The sequence below is a fragment of the Amblyomma mixtum genome, chromosome 5 (assembly GCF_055824585.1).
Source record: "Amblyomma mixtum isolate Tamu chromosome 5, ASM5582458v1, whole genome shotgun sequence".
NCBI lineage: Eukaryota > Metazoa > Arthropoda > Arachnida > Ixodida > Ixodidae > Amblyomma > Amblyomma mixtum.
Window position 1 is genome coordinate 90,285,898 of NC_143016.1, and position 23,105 is coordinate 90,309,002.

The 23,105-nt window shown below is 45.7% G+C and overlaps 1 protein-coding gene across 1 annotated transcript in view; it reads left to right on the forward strand.

The window, feature by feature from the left end:
- Positions 1-19,983, forward strand: part of LOC149342988 (glucose dehydrogenase [FAD, quinone]-like) — a 34,433-nt gene extending 14,450 nt beyond the window's left edge. The window contains exons 3-11 of the mRNA XM_089546860.1: positions 3,522-3,708; positions 10,392-10,523; positions 10,647-10,771; positions 12,246-12,413; positions 14,562-14,709; positions 15,022-15,182; positions 15,969-16,146; positions 17,999-18,221; positions 19,824-19,983. Of these exons, the coding sequence (XP_089402986.1) occupies positions 3,522-3,708; positions 10,392-10,523; positions 10,647-10,771; positions 12,246-12,413; positions 14,562-14,709; positions 15,022-15,182; positions 15,969-16,146; positions 17,999-18,221; positions 19,824-19,983 (1,482 nt within the window). The remainder of the gene's footprint in view (positions 1-3,521; positions 3,709-10,391; positions 10,524-10,646; positions 10,772-12,245; positions 12,414-14,561; positions 14,710-15,021; positions 15,183-15,968; positions 16,147-17,998; positions 18,222-19,823) is intronic.
- The last annotated feature ends 3,122 nt before the right edge of the window (positions 19,984-23,105 follow it).

The window sequence follows — 23,105 nt, forward strand, 5'->3', positions numbered from 1 at the left end:
CCTGACCCAGATTGACACTGTAATTATTCGCCGAACGCTGCAAAAATGACAGACATTGGGCTATTTAATGATCGTTGCTCCTCCGCATGACACAGTGTGGAATCCCCATTAGCAGTTTGCTAGCAGCAGAGTACGTTGGCCAGCAGCAGCTGCACACTGAACAGCAGCGGTTCTGTTTTCCTGTAATCCATAGAAGTTGTAGCCAGTTTCTCGTACGAGCACTTGCACTCGAGTCGAAAGAGTTTTCTTTTTATCTGCCCCAGATATAACCTGAACGCAACCGTCCTAATCCGGGTAGCACGAAAGTGAAATTTCCCGAGACCCTACAGTAAACGAACTGGGGACAACATAAAACTCACTTCCGCTCAATGTGCCTTCTTGCATGATGTTCACTGACCTATCTTAAGTGTTCGTTTGAAATCCCTTTGAGGTTCATAGCTCCCATTATTCCGGCCACGGCTGTACAGGCAGCCGGATCAAACGACGTGGTCTTTCCTATCTCCGCTGCACATAACATCCCTCTACCCAGTGCATTATACAGTTCCGCTACTGGGCCCCGCCGCGGTGGCTCAGTGGTTACGGCGCTCGGCTGCTGGCCCGAAAGACGCGGGTTCGATCCCGGCCACGGCGGCTGAATTTCCATGGAGACTTTATTCTAGACGCAAGCGTACTCTGCGATGTCAGTGCACGTTAAAGAACCCCCGGCGGTCAGAATTTTCCATAGCCCTTCATTAAATCGTTCCTCATAAACTGAATAGCTTTGGGACTTTAAACCTCAGTAAACCAAACCAGTTCTGCTACTGCCACATTCCTTATTAGTGAAACGTTTTCTTGAAGGTATTGCATAAATACTTCTGGGAGAATTTAGTGTATACTACTTGTGGCTGCGTGGCTAGATGGATGGATAGACGATAAGAGCGTCCCCTCTGAAACGGGACGGTTGCAGATGCCTCCATGCTCGGCTGTTTTTTTCTTTACATTTCTGTCACTCTGTTATCATTGTAATAAATCGGTATACAAATTCGCCATTCTCTTTAAATACATTTTTTTATCTTGCACTTGTAACTTCACGTCAGCTGCCTGCTTTCGAGCCACTAATATTCAAATCGTTTTATGCTAACTTCTACCGCATATACATCGACGGAACGATTGTTATCTCTAAACCCTAAGGCCTCGGGGAGAGTAACTGTGACTGCATCGACACTCGGATGGATGCCGCCACATTCCAGTATAAGATGTTCAGTTGATTCTACACATTTACGACACACTGCACCACTACAAAAGTGTCACCTTCTTGGCTAATTTTCCTTTTGTAGCTTCGAGTTCTAAGACACCTAGATATAGCTTCAAGGAGTAGGACGCTTCTTTTTCAGTTATCGTAGAGCTATCCCTTCCTGATCTGAATTTTCCAATTTCTACATAGTCTGGCGATACGGGGGCACTACCATACCGTGGACGCGGCGTCTTCGCTCATTATCCGCGCAGTGAATGGTTCGTGTTCGATCGGAACCAAGGGAGGAGCGTCAAAGCGCGTACACTAAGATGCGATTTATTAAATGTGGTAATAATAAATAAACCGCCGCCGCGGTGGCTCAGTGGCTATGGTGCTCGGCTGCTGACCCGAAAGACGCGGGTTCGATCCCGGCCGCGGCGGCTGGAATTTCTTTGGAGGAGAAATTCTAGAGGCCCGTGTACTGTGCGATGTCAGTGCACGTTAAAGAACCCCAGGTGGTCGAAATTTCCGGAGCCCTTCACTACGGCGTCTCTCATAGCCTCAGTCGCTTTGGGACGTTAAACCCCATAAACTAAACTAAACTAAACTAAACTAAACTAATAAATAAACCAGGCCAGCTATAGCTGCAGGATATCAACAAGATATTATTCGGAGATAGAAGCCTTCGTAAGAAGGGCTTCCGACTTACCGACGGTTGTGCGACTTAGGAGGTGTCGGCGGCGAACGCTTACACGCGCCGAGAATGGCGGCCGGATCTGCCCGTACGCACTGCATTCTTGGGGAAGAGCCATCTCCGGGCGTTTGCCGGCGGGGGCGGCGAGAACGCGCGTTTGCTGCGCCCGCTTCGATGTCCGGAACTAGAACTTTGGTGCAGAGCGCGACCGACATTCCATGCGCCTGCGGCGGGAGGCAACGAGAGTATGCGGCCGCAACCGCTCGCGACACTTTTAGAGCGCAGCTCTTTGGCGCCCGTTTCTGCATTTCGCGGCGTCGCCGTTGTCCATTGTAACCAGCAGTAGACCAACACCACCTAGTTGGCCAGTAGGGGCGCAGATAGCAACTGTGACGCCACACAGTAGCGGTAGAACGAGCGCGCGCGCGTCGGCGGTGGCAGCTGCCCAGCCGCTCCTTCGCCAGACGTCTCGTTGCTGTCGAGTGAGTGAGACTCATAGTGACTGAGACTCATAGCTCCGAAGCGGCCCAGTGATTACGCGCCAAGCGGTTCGGGGAAGCGGCGGTGGTTTGACCACAAGGCTTTCGCCCTGCACACTTTAGAATTTACAAAGTGTCTTCGGTATTTTTTTGAGGAAAGAAAATGCGCAGTATCTGTCTCCCACAGCTGCGAGACCAATAGAGCGGGGGCTTGGAAAACAGGGTGAAATTTGTAAATTGGTTTTTGAAGAAAGGAAATGCGCACTATCTGTCTCACACATCTCGGTGGACACCTGAACCACAGGGAAGGCGCATAACTGCCCTATTGGAACAGTGGACACCAGGAAGAGAAAAATGGCGGCGACGTTCTCGCCTCTCTTTACATCAGGCGCTTTCGGAAAGTGTTGTGCAAAAGCAGTTTAACCAAGGTTTAAGTAGCAGGCCTATACAGCAGTTTTTCCCACGACTGTACCTTGGACGAGAAACAGACTGCTGGCCAAAGACGGCTGAGGGCAAGGACGATCCATAGTCGCAGTACTTCTGCGAGAAAATACGTCACTCGCACCAAATTGTGATGTCGACTGAATGACGTCACTTCAGCACTGCCTTCGGCGTCTCATCCAGCTTTAGATTCGACGAATTTTTCTACTTTTTTGCAATTTTCCTCCCAAATGCAACAGGGAGGATGAGCACAGGATGAGAAAATTCGAGTTTAGAAATCCTGCTTGAGCGATGTCATGTAAAGATTCAGCGTAACTGAAACCGGACAAAGGGAGTAGACAGACAATGAGACAAACCTTCATCCTGTCTCAGTTGCGCTGACTTTACTGTACATGTACCGACTAGCTCAACAAAGCACCGTTTTGCAATGCCAGGTAGCTAGCTGTAGAATATGCAGAGAAACTTACCAACCGTGATCTTAGAAAGAAGCCTTGCTATAATTTGCGGTTAAGACATTTGGCTTCATAGTAAGGCTACTGCTGGCTGAAGCTCAACAGCAAAGGGCACAAGAGCACGGTGCTTTTAATTCTCAAATGTGGTCGTCACGGCATCTCTTTGAAGTGGAAGTGCTTGTGCCTTTTATTTTGAGAATATATAAGAGACTTTCGCACCCTGTCCTTCCTTCCACGTACAGAGAGTCTCGCTGCCACGAGGTAAAGTTCTCGGTGGAAGCAGCGTGTTGAACTACATGCTCTACGTGCGGGGAAGCAAGCACGATTTCGATCGCTGGGCCACAGAGTATGGCGCCAAGGGATGGGCGTACAACGACGTGCTGCCACACTTCAAGGATATAGAGGACTATCGTGCTGGAGAAGCAGACGGTGAGTGGCGTCAAGTGCAAGCCATCAAACACTTTTTGCACATCGGGAATAGCGCGCAGTTTAACGGGAGGCAGCTCTCACTAGACCAGTACTGTCTTAAAGGCTTAGTAGAACCATAGTAATTCAATACTTCTAATGGTCTCATGAAACTGCCGCCTAAGTTTGGTTTGCGGTGAAAAGCCGCCGCTAGAGGCGCCACCTCCGATTGAAGAGCAGTGATCTGTAGAGCACGTCGGCGGCTTATGGCGTGGTTGGGCCAGAAAATCTCGCTTCCGCGCCCGGGTTACTATTTAGCCTTTATTTTATGCTGAACTGAAAGGGAGATCGTGTATCTGCTGCAGCCCGCTTGGCGCTTACACACTCTAAACAGAAAGGAGCAAAAAAGGAGGGAAAAAAATTCAGGGGGCACTTTGACTCTCTAAAGTGGGTAGAGGCGGAAGCGTTTTCCGCACCACCTTCGCTGTTTCTGTGGCACTGGTGGCGTCACATATAATTGAGCACCAATTACTAAGTGATGACAAATCACTAATTAATGGTTAATTACTGATTAATGCCTGAATACTAATTAACTGCTAATTAATGACGCTTAAGCTTCGCCTTTAGGAGTGGAACGCGACAGCGCGTTGTAGCGCTGCCAGGGAGTCCACGGAACGCCACCACCCGTTCGGCGCGATGCCTTGCCCTTTGAACGCAACGCTTTTTGAGGAAAGGAAATGGCGCAGTAATTCTATGTCATCTCGGTGGACACCTGAACCGCACCGTAGAGGAAGGGAGGAAGTGGGAGTGAAAGAAGATAGATAAAGAGCAGCCGTAATGAAGAAAATGAAAATTGTATTTGAGGAAAGGAAATTACGCAGTAACTGTCTCACAAAATTCAGGGGGGGGGGGGGGGGGGGGGCACTTTTTTGACCTAAAGTGTGGTCACTGATGTGTGGTTAAGATGTTAAGCTTCGCCCCTAAGAGTGGAACGCGACAGCGTCTTGCAACGCTGCCAAAGAGTCCATAGAACGCCGTCGCCCATTCGGTTCTACGCCTCGCTCGTCGGTAAATTGGTTTTTGAGGAAAGGAAATGTATCTCTCTCGTTTGTCGGTGGACACCTAAACCTCGCCGGGAGGGAATGGAGGAGGATGAGAGTGAGTGAAGACACCGTATTCACTAGACGCGCCTTTGTTCATTCCAAACCATCGAGCTGGCATGGCGGAGTGGAAGCATACTCGTCTCTCACGCCGAAGACCGGGGTTCGATTCCTGAGCTCGACCAATTTCTTAATCGAATTTATTTATTTATATGGCCTGACCAGTAAAGCTAATTAGGCTAATTGGGTAATTAAGCAATTAACTAAGCTCAGTCCCACTTACTTGGAGCATCACTATACGATCCCTTAAATTGGTTGCATGGTTACTAGCCAAAGTACAATGGGGCCCGTTTGAAATTCGCGCACTGTGACGTCACGACCGTTTCCACCAATTGAAAAGCGTGACATTTTCTGTCGACAACTGCTGCTTACAACGATGAGACATTAAAGGCTTCCGCCTTAATAATCTGTCCTCTAGCGCACTCACTTAAAGAATGTGCGAGACGACAGCTTATTCCTTTTTTACTCCCATATTGGCGTATTCATGTCTCGCATGTTCTGCGGCTCGCATATCATTTATTACAAATCTACTCCACCTTGGGGGTTTCCCCTAAACGTTTGACCAACACTGTTCCCACTTCGAGTTATTGATCAATTCGCTCTCGCCCTACCATAAGCTTGCCGTCAAGGTTAGCTCAATTGGTAGAGCGACTACTCCGGTGAAGCGGTGGTCCCGGGTTCGAACCCCGGACCACGACGAATTTTTCTTTAACTGCGAGGTTGCTGAGAAAGCTGTATAGCTTTCCTTTGTAGCCGTTGGCTGCGCTTGGGTGGACGTCAATGAGTAATTACTCCCTTATTACAAATCTACTCCACCTTGGGGGTTTCCCCTAAACATTTGACACACACTGTTCCCACTTCGAGTTATTGATCAATTCGCTCTCGCCCTACCATAAGCTTGCCGTCAAGGTTAGCTCAATTGGTAGAGCGACTGCTCCGGTGAAGCGGTGGTCCCGGGTTCGAACCCCGAACCAGGACGAATTTTTCTTTAACTGCGAAGTTGCTGAGAAAGCTGTATAGCTTTCCTTTGTAGCCGTATGGCTGCGCTTGGGTGGACGTCAATGAGTAATTACTCCCTTATATCATTTAGTCACTGCGGTAGAGTAGAATATCATGTTTAGTGAGCTTGAGCATTGTCCGCTCAGAGCACGAACAACAACAAAGTGCGGTGATTACAACTCCGTCCTTCACTCCAGTACGTATGTACATACACCGACAAAATCTTCGGTGTCACTCTGGATATTTTCACAAGGAAACGAGGAAAAAATTTTGACGAATACTAAGAAAAAAAAACTTACAGTGAACACCAACAGCGTATGAACTGCAACAAATCAGCAGATCAAGGAAGCCGCATCGGTTTACACTGTAGTGCGTGCATATTTGTCTTATACTAATAAAACATTAAAGGGAAATAACGCTATAGAAATCGTTTACTCTATTGTAACTGTTAGTTAGCTCCTGGGGTCTGTTACTGACTACTGATTTCGGTTACATTTGAAATGAAGTAGTTGTACTTTGTTACTTCTTTCCTATAATGTGTGCAAGACTGGTCCGGATGGCAGCCGGCAGAAAAAAGTTCAACGCAGACGGAATACAAACCAGCGGCGGAGCAAACACAACTGCTTAGTCTCCTGATGTCTTAGACTACTCGGCCAAATATTTTTAACACAGGATTTTGCTACACGCGTTTACATTCAGCAACCAGCTTACAGACTATCCACAAATCATTTAGCTAGCGGCTGCACTGCATTAACTTGGCAGTAAACATCAACAAACAAAACTAACACAGCTAAAAGGGCGCAAGGAGAGACAGTAGCAATTGAAATCAATGTCCTTGGGACCATCGCCGTAGCCTCCTGCGTTGTGCGCCCCTCGCACTGTGTTTTAGATACCGTTGTCGTCATCATCTTTCATTCATTCGGTCTGTGCCGTGAAAATCGTCAAAGGTCGCTGATGACCGGGCGACCGCCAGTAACTTTACACAGCAAAAGTGAACTTGTCAATGCAGCAGTAGCCATTCAGTGCGCCGCCCAGTGAGAAAAAGAGAAACGGCTTGATGCGGTTAAAGCAACTTAAGGCACTCTCGTGATTAGCGGCGCTCACGCACCCAAAAGGTGACGCCAGAACATGCAGGTCGTGGTAGACTGCATGACCGTGACAATACCAATGGCATTTGTGTCGACGGAGCGGCGGCGTCCGGCTGAGGCGAATGTCCCAGCATTATATGCAGTGCGTGCTGGCGCCGCTCCTCATCTTTGGTACGTGGACGGCTTTGGACTTGCGCATTTCGATCGAGAAGAAACGCAAAAGGCACCCGTGCGCTGTGCGATGCCAGCGCACCTTAAAGAACCGCAGGTGGTCTACAGGTCCAACATTCTTGCAGAAAAATTTTGAATATTGAAAAATTGTGAGATACTGTTATGGAAATATTGAAGCTCCCGATGTGTTAGCAAAACCTTTATTTTAAAGTTTTTCTGTTGCTCGCACTGAACAGTTAAGACTGCCATAAAAGGGCAATAGAGAACGCTTTTTACTATAGCAAAAATGTTAATAGTAAAAAAATATGCAAGTGTTCCGACGGGAGATTTGCCGATATATTAATCGCTATATTGAAATCTTTCGATATATGAGAAATTGCGTTCCTAAACTGTTTCCCGTTCAAGAATGCTCTCGTACAGAACTGCAGGGTATATAATTCGGTGTCCTACACTGCGGCGTCCATCATAGCACGTGCGTCGCTTCAGGACATTAAACCTCACAGTCAAATCCAATCCCATCCACGTGCTTGAAGTCGACTGTCTCGATATGCAGCAATTACAAAGCTATCAGTTTATGACAGGCCAAGGGAGCTATTAGCCGGATTCCTTTCTTATAACGAACGGCATGCGACACTACAAAGCAGATCAGAAGAAAAATCAGTCCGAGGGAACGCTACATGCCATCGGCCTAATCAAGCAATGATTGGGTTGACACATATGCAAAAGAGAACATACGAAGCGCTATTAGAGGGGGGGGGGGTTAGAGCAAACGGCTTTCTATCCAGTGGAGTGCTTCGGCCGGGTTAACATTGCTAGAATCACTCTGAATATTTGCACGCACAAGTGGAGACCGGTCGCATATGAAAAATCAGAATGTCTGAGATAAGGGAACTAAGTGGTCAGAAATCTGGACACAATGAACGAGGGCCAGACTGGAAGCTTAGAGACTGAGGTATATAATCTACGGCGTGGCGCGCAGTTGAGCCAAGCTTACATGTCTTCGGGCTGCAGTGAGATAGTTTTTAGTTCTGGGACCTTACTGAGTGCCCTACCGATTTGACTCTACTACAGGAACATGTTAGAGGAACCATAAGCTAGAACATTATTACGCAGCACAAACATATCAAAAAGAGAAAACATTGATTTCGTTTTAGTGCGAGAGCACTAAATCGGATGTTCAGAGCGTAGCAAAATTGTCTCTTGTCGTTGTTGCCTCTGAAGCGATGACACATACCCACGGTGGGGGATTGGCCATGGTTTGGTCTCTTGCCGATTTAAGTCCGAGAAGCGCGAGCGCTCCGTCCCGCTGTAGTGCTGACTCATCATCAGTACCCACGCTCTTCTACGTACACAAATCCGTGCTCTCGCACTGATTCCAATGTAGTAAACATCCTCTGTCACTTAAAAAAAAATGTAGAAGAGTATGGGCGTTTAGCAGCCACAATCATGACACCGCCTGACCTCATCCTGAGTATGTCTGCAAGCAAAAGGGACGGGGCTCACTTGCAAGCTGCAGCGGGCACCGACGGAGCTAACTTATGAGTAGGGACCGGATTTTAGGCAAATGCCTATTTTTTTAACGCTTCGTAGGCGCACCATTTTTACACATGAGCACGAATAAGGTGTAGACAATAGGTTTAATACTCTTTTTATAGCGCCTATAAATGCCTATTTCCGACGTCGGTGCCTAAAAATCCCCTATTTTACCGAAAAGGGGCCTAATACGCTGTGGTTTTGCTTTCAGATTCTGTTTGCTTTCGAATTCATTTCGGTTTTGAGTAGAACACACACGTAGCAACATTAGATGATCTCGTCAGTTGGCTGTGGTGAACACTGCACCTACGCCGGTTGTGTACACAATACCAACCACGTCAGCCGAAAATATCGAAGCAACCTTTTTTCTATTTTCTGCCATTTTATCGTGGCAGCTTGTTGATGACTTTGGCTGTTAAAGTGGTAATTGACCAGATGGCACCACATTTCGGAAAGTATACGGAGTAAGTTATAGGTTCGTCCAAATAATTTCAGTTGGTTCCAATTGAAACCATCTGTAAAATGTTCCATAAACCTGCTAGAAACAGTTTAGCTGATTAAAATTTCCACCTGGGTAACCTACCTTATTTTCGTTCCTTGTGCCCCATATGGTGCTTGTCTGCTACTGCATCCATAGCTTTAACAGTGGTTTCTAGATGGATGATGTTTATTTTACCATGAATCCTCTTGGATGTACGTAGGCCCGTGCAGAACTAATATGATTCTTTTCGGCATATTCCGCATCAAGCAGCACTGTGTGTAAATTTTCTAGCATCTCGTATTTCTGGTTTCCAGACTTTTCTGATGGCAAGCACCATTTGACAGTCGCGTGGCTCCGGACACGTGAAGCCACAAACTATAAAACACTGTTTACACAAATGAAAACATATTTATTAATGTTGAAGCATCGTGTATGCCTGCAATAAATAAGCAATTCCTGTGTGAGCGAAGACTGAACTCATTTGTCAGATGCTTTGAATTGACAATGTTTCTATCAATTTCTAAATACATGGCCTCCTGTTAAGGTGTTCATTGTTTCTACTTTCGTACACGACAAGCGAATTGTTTGTTTCTAGGTATACCAAAGTGTTTTAAACGGGTTCGTAACCGTCCCTTTTGCTCTGCTGAAGCATGTGTATTGTACGAAAAGTTGCGCGACAGCCTTAAAAAAAACCGCTTTTAATGTTCGCACCTTGCTTAAGGTCCCAAATCATTCCTGCTGTGTTTTTGTTTTATTTACGGCAGATATTGCGCGCTGAAGTTCGGAATTGTGTACACTTTTGATAAAGTTTATAGTGCCTATTTTTCTCCGTTAGGTGCCTAAAATGCAATTCCAGCTGCCTATTTATGGCGCCTAAAACGTGCTTTTTAGTGCCTAAAAATCCGGCCTCTACTTATGAGCTTGCGCGAGCACTTCTCTCACGACAACTGTGAGAAAGCTTCAGGGGCGTTACGAGGGTATAGCGGGTCAAAAAGCCATGTGTAAAATAAACATAGGTTGTGTGCTTTCAATTTAACATTGTTTGCAGGTCACGCACACATTTCCCATGAAGTGAAATACTCAGCGCTTATTGTATTACTCACGCATTCGTTTTATCCTGGCACCTTCCTCTTCGATTGTACTGCCGCCTGCACGGACGTACTGATTCGCAGAACACCGACTTCATCAGCAATCCTTATCCTCAGGAAGACAGAAGCGTTGCAGCAATGGGCCTGAATTCATTCACACGCTTCGTTGACGTTTTTCTACCCGCAGAGTACCACGGCGTTGGCGGTGAAGTACCAGTGGACTACGCTAACGGCAGCACGCCTCTGAGTCAGATATTCTTGGACGCGTGCAAAGAATCCGGCTATCCACTCGTCGACTACAACGGCGCATCGCAGACAGGTGACTAACGCGATACTATTCGAGTTCATGGTGGTCACTAGCCCAGGCTATGTTTATGCTGGTCACAGCGATTTTTGTTCCAAACTTGGCACAAACGACCTCGGTACCCTTGTCCGCACGCAGGATGCTCTCGCCTGCAGACCAACTTGAGGAATGGCGAGCGCGTCAGCGCTAGCAAGGCTTTCATCCAACCAATCCTGCGGACACGCAAGAACCTCCATGTGGCGCTATTTAGCCAGGTCTCCAAGGTGCGTGTGGACCTTGGTGTGCGCAGGGAAGGTCTGCCTCAGAGGGTCGCAGTTGCTCTGGAAATGCAGTGCAACTACTATATATTTGGCAGCACCGAGCCAATCTGACAGAGCCTAAGCAATAGCTTTAAGACGTTGTGCACCTCCAATAAATAATGTTGCCGCTCCTGTGATACGACTATAATGTAGCCGTCCAGGCCAAACTAAACTTGTCCCAAGAGAAGCCATACCGGTGATACTTGCTCCAGATTTCCAAAGCGGCATTCCATGGCGGATTCTGCTGACCTTTACTTTACTGTGGCGCTTTACATCCAGAAATATAGGGACGACGAAGGCGTGTTAAACATGCGAAAGAGCGGCAACTCTCCCCACGGACAAAACAAGGATTGTATGCTGTTCTTATATGCACAGCCTTTGTAAAATGTTTGGAGACTAAAGGGTTAGTTTCTGGGGCATCTTGTGTGGCACGTTATGCATCGCAACTGTTCGAAACTTTTTGAAGGTAAGAGTTTGATATGACCTCACCTCTCCCAAAGTTATGAGAGGAATTCGGGACAAGCACTTCCAGTTCCCGTGGCTGCCAACACGTGACGCATGACTTCAAGCATTCAAAAATAATATGCTGACGTCATCCGGGGCGTGATAAAGAATGATAGAGAATGACCGAGTGACTGCAGAACAGAACAGAGTAGACCGCTTGGTTTAGCGGCACTGGCTGGGCGCTGTCCCGAATTACTGGCAATATTCCTGAATAGGCTCCCCCAATACAGGTTCCCCAATATTCCCCCGACAGACTCAAAACCGTTGGTCTTTCTTTTCATGAAGGATGTCTATAGTGACACGCACGTATATTTGCAACGCATTCAATAGTGTGTTCAGGTGTCTCTCTGACCCCGGTAATGGGTTCCTACCAGTTTTTACCTCCTTCGTTGTGTAATCCCGTTGACAACCTTCCAAAGATTAAGGGCTATTGGTATAACATTTTTGATGAACTTGAACAGCGCTGCTGGAATCTAAGCGTAGTATAATACGCATAATGTATTCCAAATCCCGATTAGTAACACTTTTGGTGCTATTTTCCTCTTTCTCATAAAGTAGTGCTGTGCCCAGGGCATCGCGATTGCGGGCAGTATGTCCCAATGGAAGGAGGAGAGCGGTTACCGAATTAGAATCTGTCCATGGCGCAGTCAGACACACGCATATATCGGCTGAGTCGAAAGAGAGTCTGTGTGACGATTACATGTGCATCTTAGCCTTCGTCCCTAATTATTTCTTCAGGAAATACTCTCCGCCGTGCACACAGATTTCAATCAGTGCTTATTGAACAGTTCAGCTAGAAAGGGTGAGTGCTCTCCGTCGAAACCATGCATTGTGTCGGGGAGAAAGCACACTGCTCCGAATCTGAAATTTCAATTGACTATTATTCTACAAGACATCGCGTGCCTTCTCCTCACGGTGCTGTGACATGACGCAGGTGAACTTCGAGGGGAAACGCGCTGTGGGCGTGACGTTCACCCGGTTCGGCGAAACCCAGAGTGTCACTGCCCGGCGTGAGGTGATCCTGTCCGCAGGAGCAGTGGGATCAGCACAAATCCTGATGCTTTCCGGCGTGGGACCCAGAGAGGACCTCGAGCGATTGAAGGTAGGCGCTTAACTAGCGTGTCGTAAGTGTGGGAAACGTCACAGTAATGACCTTTTCGAGATAGTTCTTAACTTAGGCCAATGAGGTTCTCAAGCACGAGCCGTATTCTATAAGGATCCATTATCCATTTTCCATTTCGGATTAATTTGACCCTCTGGCATCGGCGGCATAGTCTCGGCTTTCAAGCGTCTGTGGGAAGCGACTCGACCATGGCTAGTTGGCAACGTTGGCTTCATGTCGCAACCAGTCATGAGCCGGTGCGTGTGGCAATGATGATGAATGTTAAGATAATTTGTGTTATTAACTTTAATTTTGTTATTACTCAATTAATTCATATTTATTTTTCATATTGCATTGTTTTTATTTCATTTTATTTTACTACATTTCATTTTGACTTTCGTGATGAACTCCTCCTCCACAGTCGATGAGGGGATCTGCTATGTTGCGTTTTCTGTGATTGGCCACTTGTTGCTTTCGTCTGATGCTGCAATCACGTTGACATCACGTCAGATGAAATGTAAAATGAATCCTCATAGAATACGCCCCTGGAAGATTAACGTGTAAATGCTTCGCCCACAAGTAGGTTTGACAACATCACGATAGGCTTTACCGAGAGAAAATTGTCATATTTGTACCACTTGAACATCCTGTGTACGACGATGCTACTTCCGTGTCACAAAAGTCCTCTGAGAATTTTTTTTTATATACTCGAAGAGCAACATGTTGCTGCGATATAGTGGACTGTCGTCACGTAAGTAGGGGTACCGTTGGGAATGATGCAAATCTGACCTCGAAGTGATTCACGTCATATGTTTAGAGAAATCCTTGGGCCTGAGGTGGAGTAGATTTGTAATAAGGGAGTAATTACTCATTGCCATCCACCCGAGCGCAGCCATGCGGCTACAGAAGAAAGCTATACAGCTTTCTCAGGAACTTTGTAGTTAAAGAAAAATTCATCCTGGTCCTCGGTTCGAACCTGGGACCACCGCTCCACCGGAGCAGTCGCTCTACCAATTGAGCTAACAGGGACGGCAAGCGTACGGTCAACTCCGCCTTGGGGTTTTCCCTAAGCATTTGACCAACAAAGTTCCCACTTCGAGTTATTGATCAATACGCTTTCGCCCTACCATAAAACGAAGTTTTTGAGAAAGCTGTTTAGCTTTCGTTTGTAGCCGTATGGCTGCGCTCGTATGGATGTCAATAATTCCTTATTATTGACATTATTATTATGTCAATAATTATTATTCACGTCACGCCGCGACTAAAGTCATCACTACATGATGTCGCCGTGCAGCGCGTCTGACGACTGTGCTGAGACGCAGCGCTGAGATTCTACTAACACATTCTTTTCTCCATGTTAAGCACTCAAACAACGGCATGTTCGTTTTCTATTCGCTTTTCTGCCACCCATTCACTGCGGCTGAGCCGCACGCCAAACGGTGCTTTACGTCAAAAGAAAAAGTACGTTGCCGCTCATGACAAATAATGAGGATAGTAATAGTGGGTTAGAGTGCCTTGGGCAGACACTTTTGCGTTATGATGAGTGGTTTGCAACAATCTTTAAAGAGAGGACACAAATGTTACATCCTGCTAGTATTCACCGTTGGGGAAAGATTTCTAGGTTAACAAAAAGGCTTGAGGCTAAATTTAGGGCAGCGCGGAGGGAGCAATTAAAACAAAAATGAAAGTGCAACAACAAGAAATAGAAAGAGAGATGCACGGATAACAGAAACAACTCAGGCTTAGTGATTTCTTATAGCACTACTGGCGGAATCGAGCGTGCCTTACAGTCTCCATTGCAGTACTTTGAGTTAGAATGGTATTTATAGTGTGCTTGGCAGGCAGTGCCACACTTGTATGCGCCATTTCTTCACTTGTTTCCTTAACGCCATTCTACCGAAGTCAAGCAGACGGGTGCAAGGTCGTTTTTAGGAGACACCGTCTGTACTGCTTGCTTCCCTGAACCCACCATGAGTAGCAAACGCATGCGGGGCAGAAAAGCTTGTAATTACGCGAGACATTTGTGTTATTTCCGGAGCGCATCTTTTTGCCTGTGAAGTCGCTACACTTTCGGTTAGTTGTGATATAAACCTAAATATTGTTGGGACTGCGAAAAGCTACTCTGAGTGCAACTGCTATGCTGCGCAGATTCCGGTGGTGGCCGATCTTCCCGTTGGCCGCGGTCTTCAAGACCACGTGCTTTTGTTAACGGCAGTGCCTGTGAGCACGGTTGCCTATGTGGCCGTTCCACCGGCGTCGCTGAGCGACATCGCCCAGTACGAGAGAGAAAGGGCTGGTAAGAGTTCTGAAAGTGTGTTCACTTTTCATTTATAGCGTCTGTATTATACACTTAAAAGAAAGAAGGATGGAGTAGCATGCTGTAGGCGATGCAGACCTTTTGTGTACAAAGCTAACAGTATTTTACGACAAATATCCTGCTGAAAGCCAATATGAGGGAAATGACATGATAGAGATACGCAGCCGGAAGATATTAACCATTTTAGATGTTTTCAATATTTCGACCTAACACCGCATGAATAAGAATGATACGCTGTGACTTCAAAGATAATTCTTTCTAGAGCCTCCGGGTCTGATAATTTTGTTACAGGTCCAATCGCCATTCCGGCTGCCGTCGAAGTGTTGCAGTTCCTGAGCACCGACTATGCTCCCGCCCCTGACATCCCAGACATCGAAATAGGGGTCATTTCTTCACCGCCTGCCAATGACTTGGCCAAGGGCGAGCTGGTGAACACAGGCTTCTTGCCAGAGGTAGGGTCGGTGGCTTTTGGCTCACGTGTTCCAGCGTTTTTAAGACTGCAGAACTTAACCCAAATGACCGAACACACTACTTTTCTTTGAAGTAATTTAGCTTCCAAAACAAGTAAACATATAAAAAGCAATTCTACGCCTGAAGAAAAAAAAATGTGGCCAAAGCCAAGAAACCACAAAACAAAGATAACATTATAGAAAGGAAAGCGAAAAAGGTCTTATCTCTAGGACCTAACTAGGAACCATCTTTCTTAAAGCAGTACTACAATGGCAGTCCCTAAGTAGCTTGTAAGCCATTCCATAAGTTGCAGAGGTGCTTAACTTGGGGATCGTTCCATTCTGCAAGTACATACTCCGTCATTAGTACCCCTGTCGACTGTGAGACAGTCATTTTCTATAATCGTACTTAGAAGTGCGGAAGAACGTAAATGTTCTGCAGAAAATTTTCGTTTAAGCATTAGCGAAATGAAATCAGCGCGATTACAGGGGGTATTTGCCCTTGTTATACTGAACTTGTGTACGCCTGCCAAATGAATTTGTTGGTACCTGTAGTTTCTGCTGCCGTTTGGAACGATAAACTCTAGGTGTGGCATGTTTTTATGCGCGCGATCATCAAGAACATTCCGAGTACCGCTTTTCGCGAAACGGACTGGGTGTGATGGGCTGGCCCTGACACAATGCGCGTGGTCGGCGAGAACGCGTAATGGGAATTTTTGACGTGAAAGAACGCACAGAATAACATCCGGGCTCTCCAAAAAGTGTTTCTGAACGACTCCTTGTTTGCAGGCGTACGACAGCTACCTCGGTCCTGGAACGAATCAACCAGGGTTCCGAGTGGCAGTTATCAACAACCGGCCAAAGTCAAGAGGTCGCATCACCCTGCGAACTGCGGACGCTAATGATTATCCTGACATAGACCCCCACCTTCTCGAACACCCGGACGACGTGAAAGCTGCTGCTCAGGGTATGGTCATGGTCGCCATAGTGGAACTCAGGTCCAGTGCGATATGACGACTCCTTTCCGATTCTATTCCATTCTTAATTATTTTGTCCTTTGTGGTTGGCCCAAGCCACGCCACGATCCGTTTTTCCTCTGTGGCATTGGTTCAAATCCAGCCATGGGAGGGGCATGCCATTGCTGGAACCAATCCAAAACTACAGAAAAAAATAGTAAAAAAAAGGAGTCGTTGTATTATATCGGGCCAGATCCTCCCAACCAGGCGGTGCTGGTACTCTTTGTGGCAACTGGTTTCTAATGCTCGGAATTCGTTGATAAAACGCATAGATGTCAGCAGAAATGATTTTTTATTGGTTGAAGGTGAAGGATGTAGAATCGCAACCAATTTCATTCAGAATAACTGGCAACTAGTTACTTTTTTTTACTAACTTGCAGCTTTAGCTACACCTGAATACTGCGTGTAAAGCAGCCTGTACTGGAATTGAAGAAAACATCTTAATGCTTCGCAGGTCTACATAGAAAAGTAGCGGTGTAATCCGTGCTACTAATAGACTTCCCCAATGCAGGAATGCATGCGTGCTGACCCGTGTTTCGTTGCCAAAAAGAAAGGTTTTTAAGAAAATGTACTTTTATTCACGAGTGTGTTTTCTGCTGTCTCCCGGCACGGCGAGTAAAGGCCCGTGATGGCTGAAATACGACACGTAATTCATACTGGTCTTCTGTTGTTAAAGATCTCGCCTATCCATTCGGAAGGCGGTCGTGTTCTCGGCCACCAGCAGCGGCACTTGTGGAAGGTTCCGCCGATGTCGACGCTATTGTGTCAAATCATAGCAGCACAGTTAGCGAGCGAGAGACAGAACAAAACAGTTTGGTCCAGAACACAGTGAAGTCGCTTCGCGGCAGCTTACCGATATTGCATGTGACGTTATTTAGCGCCACATGCTACTCTCAACTGCACAAACTCGTCTCAACTGCCGCAGGCTGGTGCTACAACAATGTCAGTTTACATGCCGTGCGTATACGTGACGTTTTACTGTGGCTGAAAATTTAAAGACCTGTGTATTTGAAATAAGAATTTTTGAACTTCGTCCCAGCACCACCTTTCAACCTTATGCATGTGCTAAAGGACCTTAAAGTACCTGTATAGGAGCACAATGCTGTGAACGGATGGAGGCCGAACGGACAGAAGTTGCTGGTAAAGAGAGGCGCAAATATAGCCGTTAAATGACTTCCTGCATTAAAAAAAACTTCCACCATTCGGCTATGGCTTACTATCTCTTCGCACCGTGGTGTGTGTGAATAGCGCGCGTGTGAGGCCTCCATGTTATAAAAAAATTATTGCATTGATGGTCACAAAGATCTGTCAACAAAGCAAACTGCTATCTATTCTGCGTTGGCACCCTTGTTCTTAAGACGCCGTTTACTCTGCGTTAATGCAAAACATAAAACAAGAAAGACAGATAGAAACGTATCAGTAGCCTTTGAAAAACGATATAAGGTTCTGCTGCATCGAGTCAGTGAGCGAAAGTTGTTTTTGCGCAACGTTTCCTTCGGCAGCATAAAAAACACTTTGCACAACAGTGGGCTACCCGTTTTGTGTCAGTGCAGTTTTAGCTGTCTGGCCAGCTCTGTATGACCTGATCGAGATCCATGAGACCAAAATTGCCCGTAGTTTCAAGCCCATTCTCTCGAAAATGTCAGACTGTCTTTTCATCTTTCTGTTCCCATCTTTCTTTGCACATGCACAAAGCACTGCGCTAAAGAGTGAATACTGTCCCAAAAGACTGCTACGCAAACTCGATTGAAATTTGCGTCCCTTCTTGATACCACCGCGTGAAGAAGATACGTGTCTTCGCAGGTACGAAGATGTTCATCGACAAGATGCTGAACACGGGGGCTATGAAAAGCGTAGGCGCCAAGCCCTGGAACATCACATTCCCTCCGTGCGCTGAAGAAGGACCCCTGTGGAGCCTGGAGTACATCGAGTGCATCTTCCGGCACTGGTCCCAGCCATCCTGGCATATGTGCTGCACGACACCCATGGGATGCCATCCCGAGGCTGTTGTAGACGAGCGCCTCAGGTACGTAGAGATCGAAGACTGGTTGGACAAAGTTCGAGTCTTGCATTGTGCTGCTCTGATGGTGTGATTCGCAAATTACATTGGGTAGATTTTTTTTGTCCGCATCCCGCACTGATTATGTAATATTCAAGGCCATTCATCTGAAGCCTCGCCTGCAAACGCCTATTGGTCGATGGAATCGTTTTATATAAAAATTCAAATAAATGAAAGTTTGCTCGCATTTAGGTTTAATCATTTGTCGCTTGTTTGAAGCTGCAGATAACTGTAATCTGTCCACCCTATGTGGTATGTCATGGTTTATATACGCAAACAGCAGAGCATGGTTCTCATATTATTGATTTATAAACCGCAAATTAATTACGAGGCACAAAAGGCGCTATGAAGTGCGTTGAGCCTGGTGCTCGGTTTCAACATAGTGGCGTGGACACTTTCATAATTTTATTGATCTAATAGCATACTGTAACGTCATATAGTATTTTTGTGTGACCATGTACATCTAGTACCTCGTGAGACTCGACACTCCAAGAAATAACTTCTTAATAAAACAAATCTGCTTATGAGGTAGCCCCTTATACAGAGAGCAGCTTCCAGAAGGTGCATCTACGATATATGACGAAGAATCCAGGACGAACCGCTGAGTCATCAAAGTAAAGTGATGAATACACGGCGCGACTGTCTTGCCTACCTCTGTCTCAGCTGGTTTGCATCTGACCACTTATGAAGCAAAAAATATGCAACCTGACATCGTCAGCTTATTGTTCTAGTTACCTTGATCCATGTGAATGCCCAGGCTGCCAAGAATAAAGAAGGGCAAATCCTTGCACTCTTCGGCGCCCTTGGTTTTGAACCCGATATCTTTATGGTAACGGAAACATGGTATAGAACTGAAACGGATGTACTTAAACCGCGTGGCTGCAAAACCTTCTTTGTTAATGATAGTTAAGCGTGACTTGCACATTTTGTGATACTAGTTAATGCATGGTTAGTGATAGTTAACATGACCTTAACTAGTACACTGATTAATTAGTGTTAGTTAAGGCACAGGTGCAGTGCGCAGTCCTACATGCTACTTCTTAACTACTACTAATTACCAATTAGTCATTTAGTCAGTAAGTACAATGATCTAATCATGAAATCCCTTTATATCACGTTCCGATGTCTTTCGATTCACCCGATTAAGTATCGATTGGCTATTGATTGGAATATGCCCACATAAGGCATGCATCCGAAACGCGGACACCTTTGCTAACACGTCTTGGACACGACAGTAAGAGGCATTAAAAGCTTTCGCGTTAAAAAGAAATTTGACATTTGAAGTACACTCGCAAGCATCTTCAAGAATAGTGCGGTATCAGGAAGCGCTGCTCTGCGTTTAAATGTCTTCAGCTTCAGCAGAGGTGGCGGGTACTTCCAGAAGGCCCACTTCATTACCGCTGCGACAGTATACGTTTGTACACAGCGCTGTGCATTCCTCCGGATTTTTTTTTTTTTTGGGACAGATACACCAGGAGAGAGGCTGGTACCTTGTGGAGGCGGTGGTTGCTCCTTTACACTGAGCTGAACAAATGCACGCAAGAATTGAATTACTCTTTTTGTGCGCAGGGTCCGAGGCAAAGTGGTGGGCCTACGAGTGGCAGACACCTCCGTGATGCCCGACATTGTGAGTGGCAATACACACGCAACTGCCATGATGATCGGCAGCAAGGCGGCAACCATGATAATGGAGGACAACCGGCATCACTGCGTCTCCAACTCATGCTGACCATACTGCTATGCGTCGGATGTGAAATGCAGGATGATACCTCTTGCTTTAAACAGTGATCCGGGATTCTGGTTTGCCACGAGTCAACACGCATCTTCGACCTTTTGACGATAACGAAGTCAACGTAGCCTGACAAGCGAATAGAAGGGCTGTCTACTGGAAGACTTTGAGACTTTGTGCCTAAAAGTAAATTATGTTCTTATCCATGACTGTGAAATTGCGTACCTAGATTCCTATCAGTACCGCATTCTGTATCTTGTTGCGGAAACACATGTGCCTTGCTTGTAAATTTTGTGTATATTATCCATGTCTTTTCCATTAAACTTTAAGTTGTTAGTAGCGCTTGTCCATCCTTCTTTGTCCCCTGTCGCGGCACTGTGTTTGTAGTCAAGCAAATTACCTGATAGAAATCAATTCATTTGTATTGCCGCCTTGATTTCTTGCATATCGTTTTGTAGTTGCTTTCTATATGGGTTGCTCAACGCTAAACAGTGATACATGTTTAGAATTGTTGTGGATGGTGGTTTTGTGTAACCGCCATGGCGGCTCAGGGGTATTGTCGTTCAGCTGCTGATCCCAATGTTGTAGAACCTAATCCTGCCCGCAGAAGCAATGTTTCGATAGAAGCCAGGTGAAAAAAAAAACACCTGTGTGCTTTGAGAAGTCAGTGCACTTTAAAGAACCAAAGCGGGCGAAGTTAACCAGCAACTCAACTCCACGGTGTCCATCACAGACAAGGTTAGCTTCGGAATGTGTAACCCTACATACCATACAGCACCTTCAATTCTTGTCGTCGGTCGACCAATGGTCATGCCACGCGGTGCGTTTATAGCATAGAAAGCGTTCAATGCATACCGAGTTGTGAACCACATAGATTAGCCCTTAATCGCGCCTCTAGCTTTGAGTATAGGCCCGTCGCCTTTTGATTTTTTATTTAAAAAAAAGGCGCTGTTGTGCACATATAGGTTAATACAGTATCGCTGTGTTGTCTCGTCTGCTGCGTTTTAGTAAACTGCAGGCCTTTAATGTTGATCCTAAGAAACTTTTCACCAGAAGGCCTTCTCCCGTAGCAGGTGTGTAAATAAATAACAGAAAAAGGAACATGGGTTGGGGCCACCGGATTGAGTGCTAAATGAGGTGAAACCATCATTAGCGTTATATTTAAGAATTCAAGCACGTATCGATTCGTTTCACTTGCTTGCTGGTATACTTACCACCCTACACATTTTCCATAAAAACCGTTCATTAATCTGTTGTAAGTGTTCTTAGAGACAGAGATACGCCATTTGTTTTATATATAGTATAATGGCTGTCAATTTTCACATTTGGTAGAACTGAGTTTGAACCTTTTGATCACGTTACCACTTGATCACGTGACCACTGTCATCCATCAGTAAGCGCACTTGCTTTCTGAATTTTTTTCCATGAGAATGTATTTCCTGTTATTATTTGCGCCTGCGTTTCCCGCGGATTTTGCTGTCTGCGTATGTGAGAACTGAAGCCACATAGAAGCACGCTTAGAAACAAAGGTTGGTCGTAGTTTTTTTTTTGACGCGCCTTCAGGTGCATGCGCGCAAATAGGCATTTTCTCAACACTATTTCATTGTACACCGAAGGCCTGTGCCTCCTGATTAATGTAGGTTCGTGAGACAGGGTACTGGAGGAGGGACTGTGGCTCGCTCGGGCCGCTTTCCGAGATGCTGTCGGATATAGGCGCTCGCAGCTAAGCGAAGAAAAAATTCGCTGTGGCTTAGCTTGGTTAAGCCCGGTAATTGCGGAAGCAATATCCGTACCTACGCCATGGTACAGCTGGTAGTGTAGCTGGTGGTGGTGCTTGTGGTTAGACTTGTGGTGATGCATCGGTTATACAATCTAATCTAATCTAATTTAATTTAATTTAGTTTAATTTAATTTAATTTAATTTAATTTAATTTAATTTAATTTAATTTAATTTAATTTAATTTAATTTAATCTAATTTAATTTAAGGTAATGTAATCTAATTTAATCTAATCTAAATTAATTTAATGTGATGTAATTTAATTTAATCTCATTTAATTTAATTTAATTTAATTTAATTCAGTCCACTCTAATCTAATCTAATCTAATCTAATGTAATCTAATCCAATCTAATCTAATCTAATCTAATCCAATCCAATCCAATCCAATCTAATCTAATCTAATCTAATCTAATCTAATCCAATCCAATCCAATCCAATCTAATTCAATCCAATCTAATCTAATCTAATCTAATCCAATCTAATATAATCAAATCCAATCCAATCTAATTTAATCTAATCCAATCCAATCTAATCTAATCTAATCTAATCCAATACAATACAATGTAATGTAATGTAATCTAATGTAATGTAATGCAATGTAATCTAATCTAAGGCCGCCGGTGGTGGCACCGCCACTACTCGCAGACGGCGCGAGATGGTCGCCCAGCTCTTCGGCGTGACGTCACACAGAGATCATGCGAAAGGTCAATGGTGGCACCGCCGCGTCACGGCAAAGGCTTGAAAGTGCAAGTAGTAAAGCTTTCGCTTTAAAAGAGGCACGCGTGCTTGTGCACCGAGCCATAACGGCTCGTAACTCCCACAAAGCCAGCCAAGAGGGGAATCGTGGTTAGGGGAATGGTAGTGCGCATTGTCTCGTAGTCTGAAGAGAAATGGAGCCATGGACCACCATTTTCAGCTCAACCGTTCTGCTGGTACCGCTGATCTAATCTAACTCAACTGCATCTATAGGGTGTAGTTCTTCGCCAGGGAGTAACCCATAGCTGCGATCGATGTCAGCGGAACTTCTCCAGGCTAAAGCACAGAAATTGTGATGGTGATCCCTGCTAACTTAGTTCACTTAAAAGTAAAAAAAAAACTACAGAGAATGTTTACTACGTTCGAATTATAGCGAAAGCACGGATTTGTGCTTCGTCGAAGACGTCGGTGAGCAGGCAGTGCCGCGGGACGGAGCAGATGGAAGCTGATGAAGACGACGCTCTCCAATGCACAGCGCTAGTGCAGTTTAACACGAGGCATGTTGTTTGCGGCGATATAGCCTTAAGGGGACCTGTTCGCACAGCCGCGGGTTCGACTCCCAGTCAGGGATAATGATTTGATTTCTT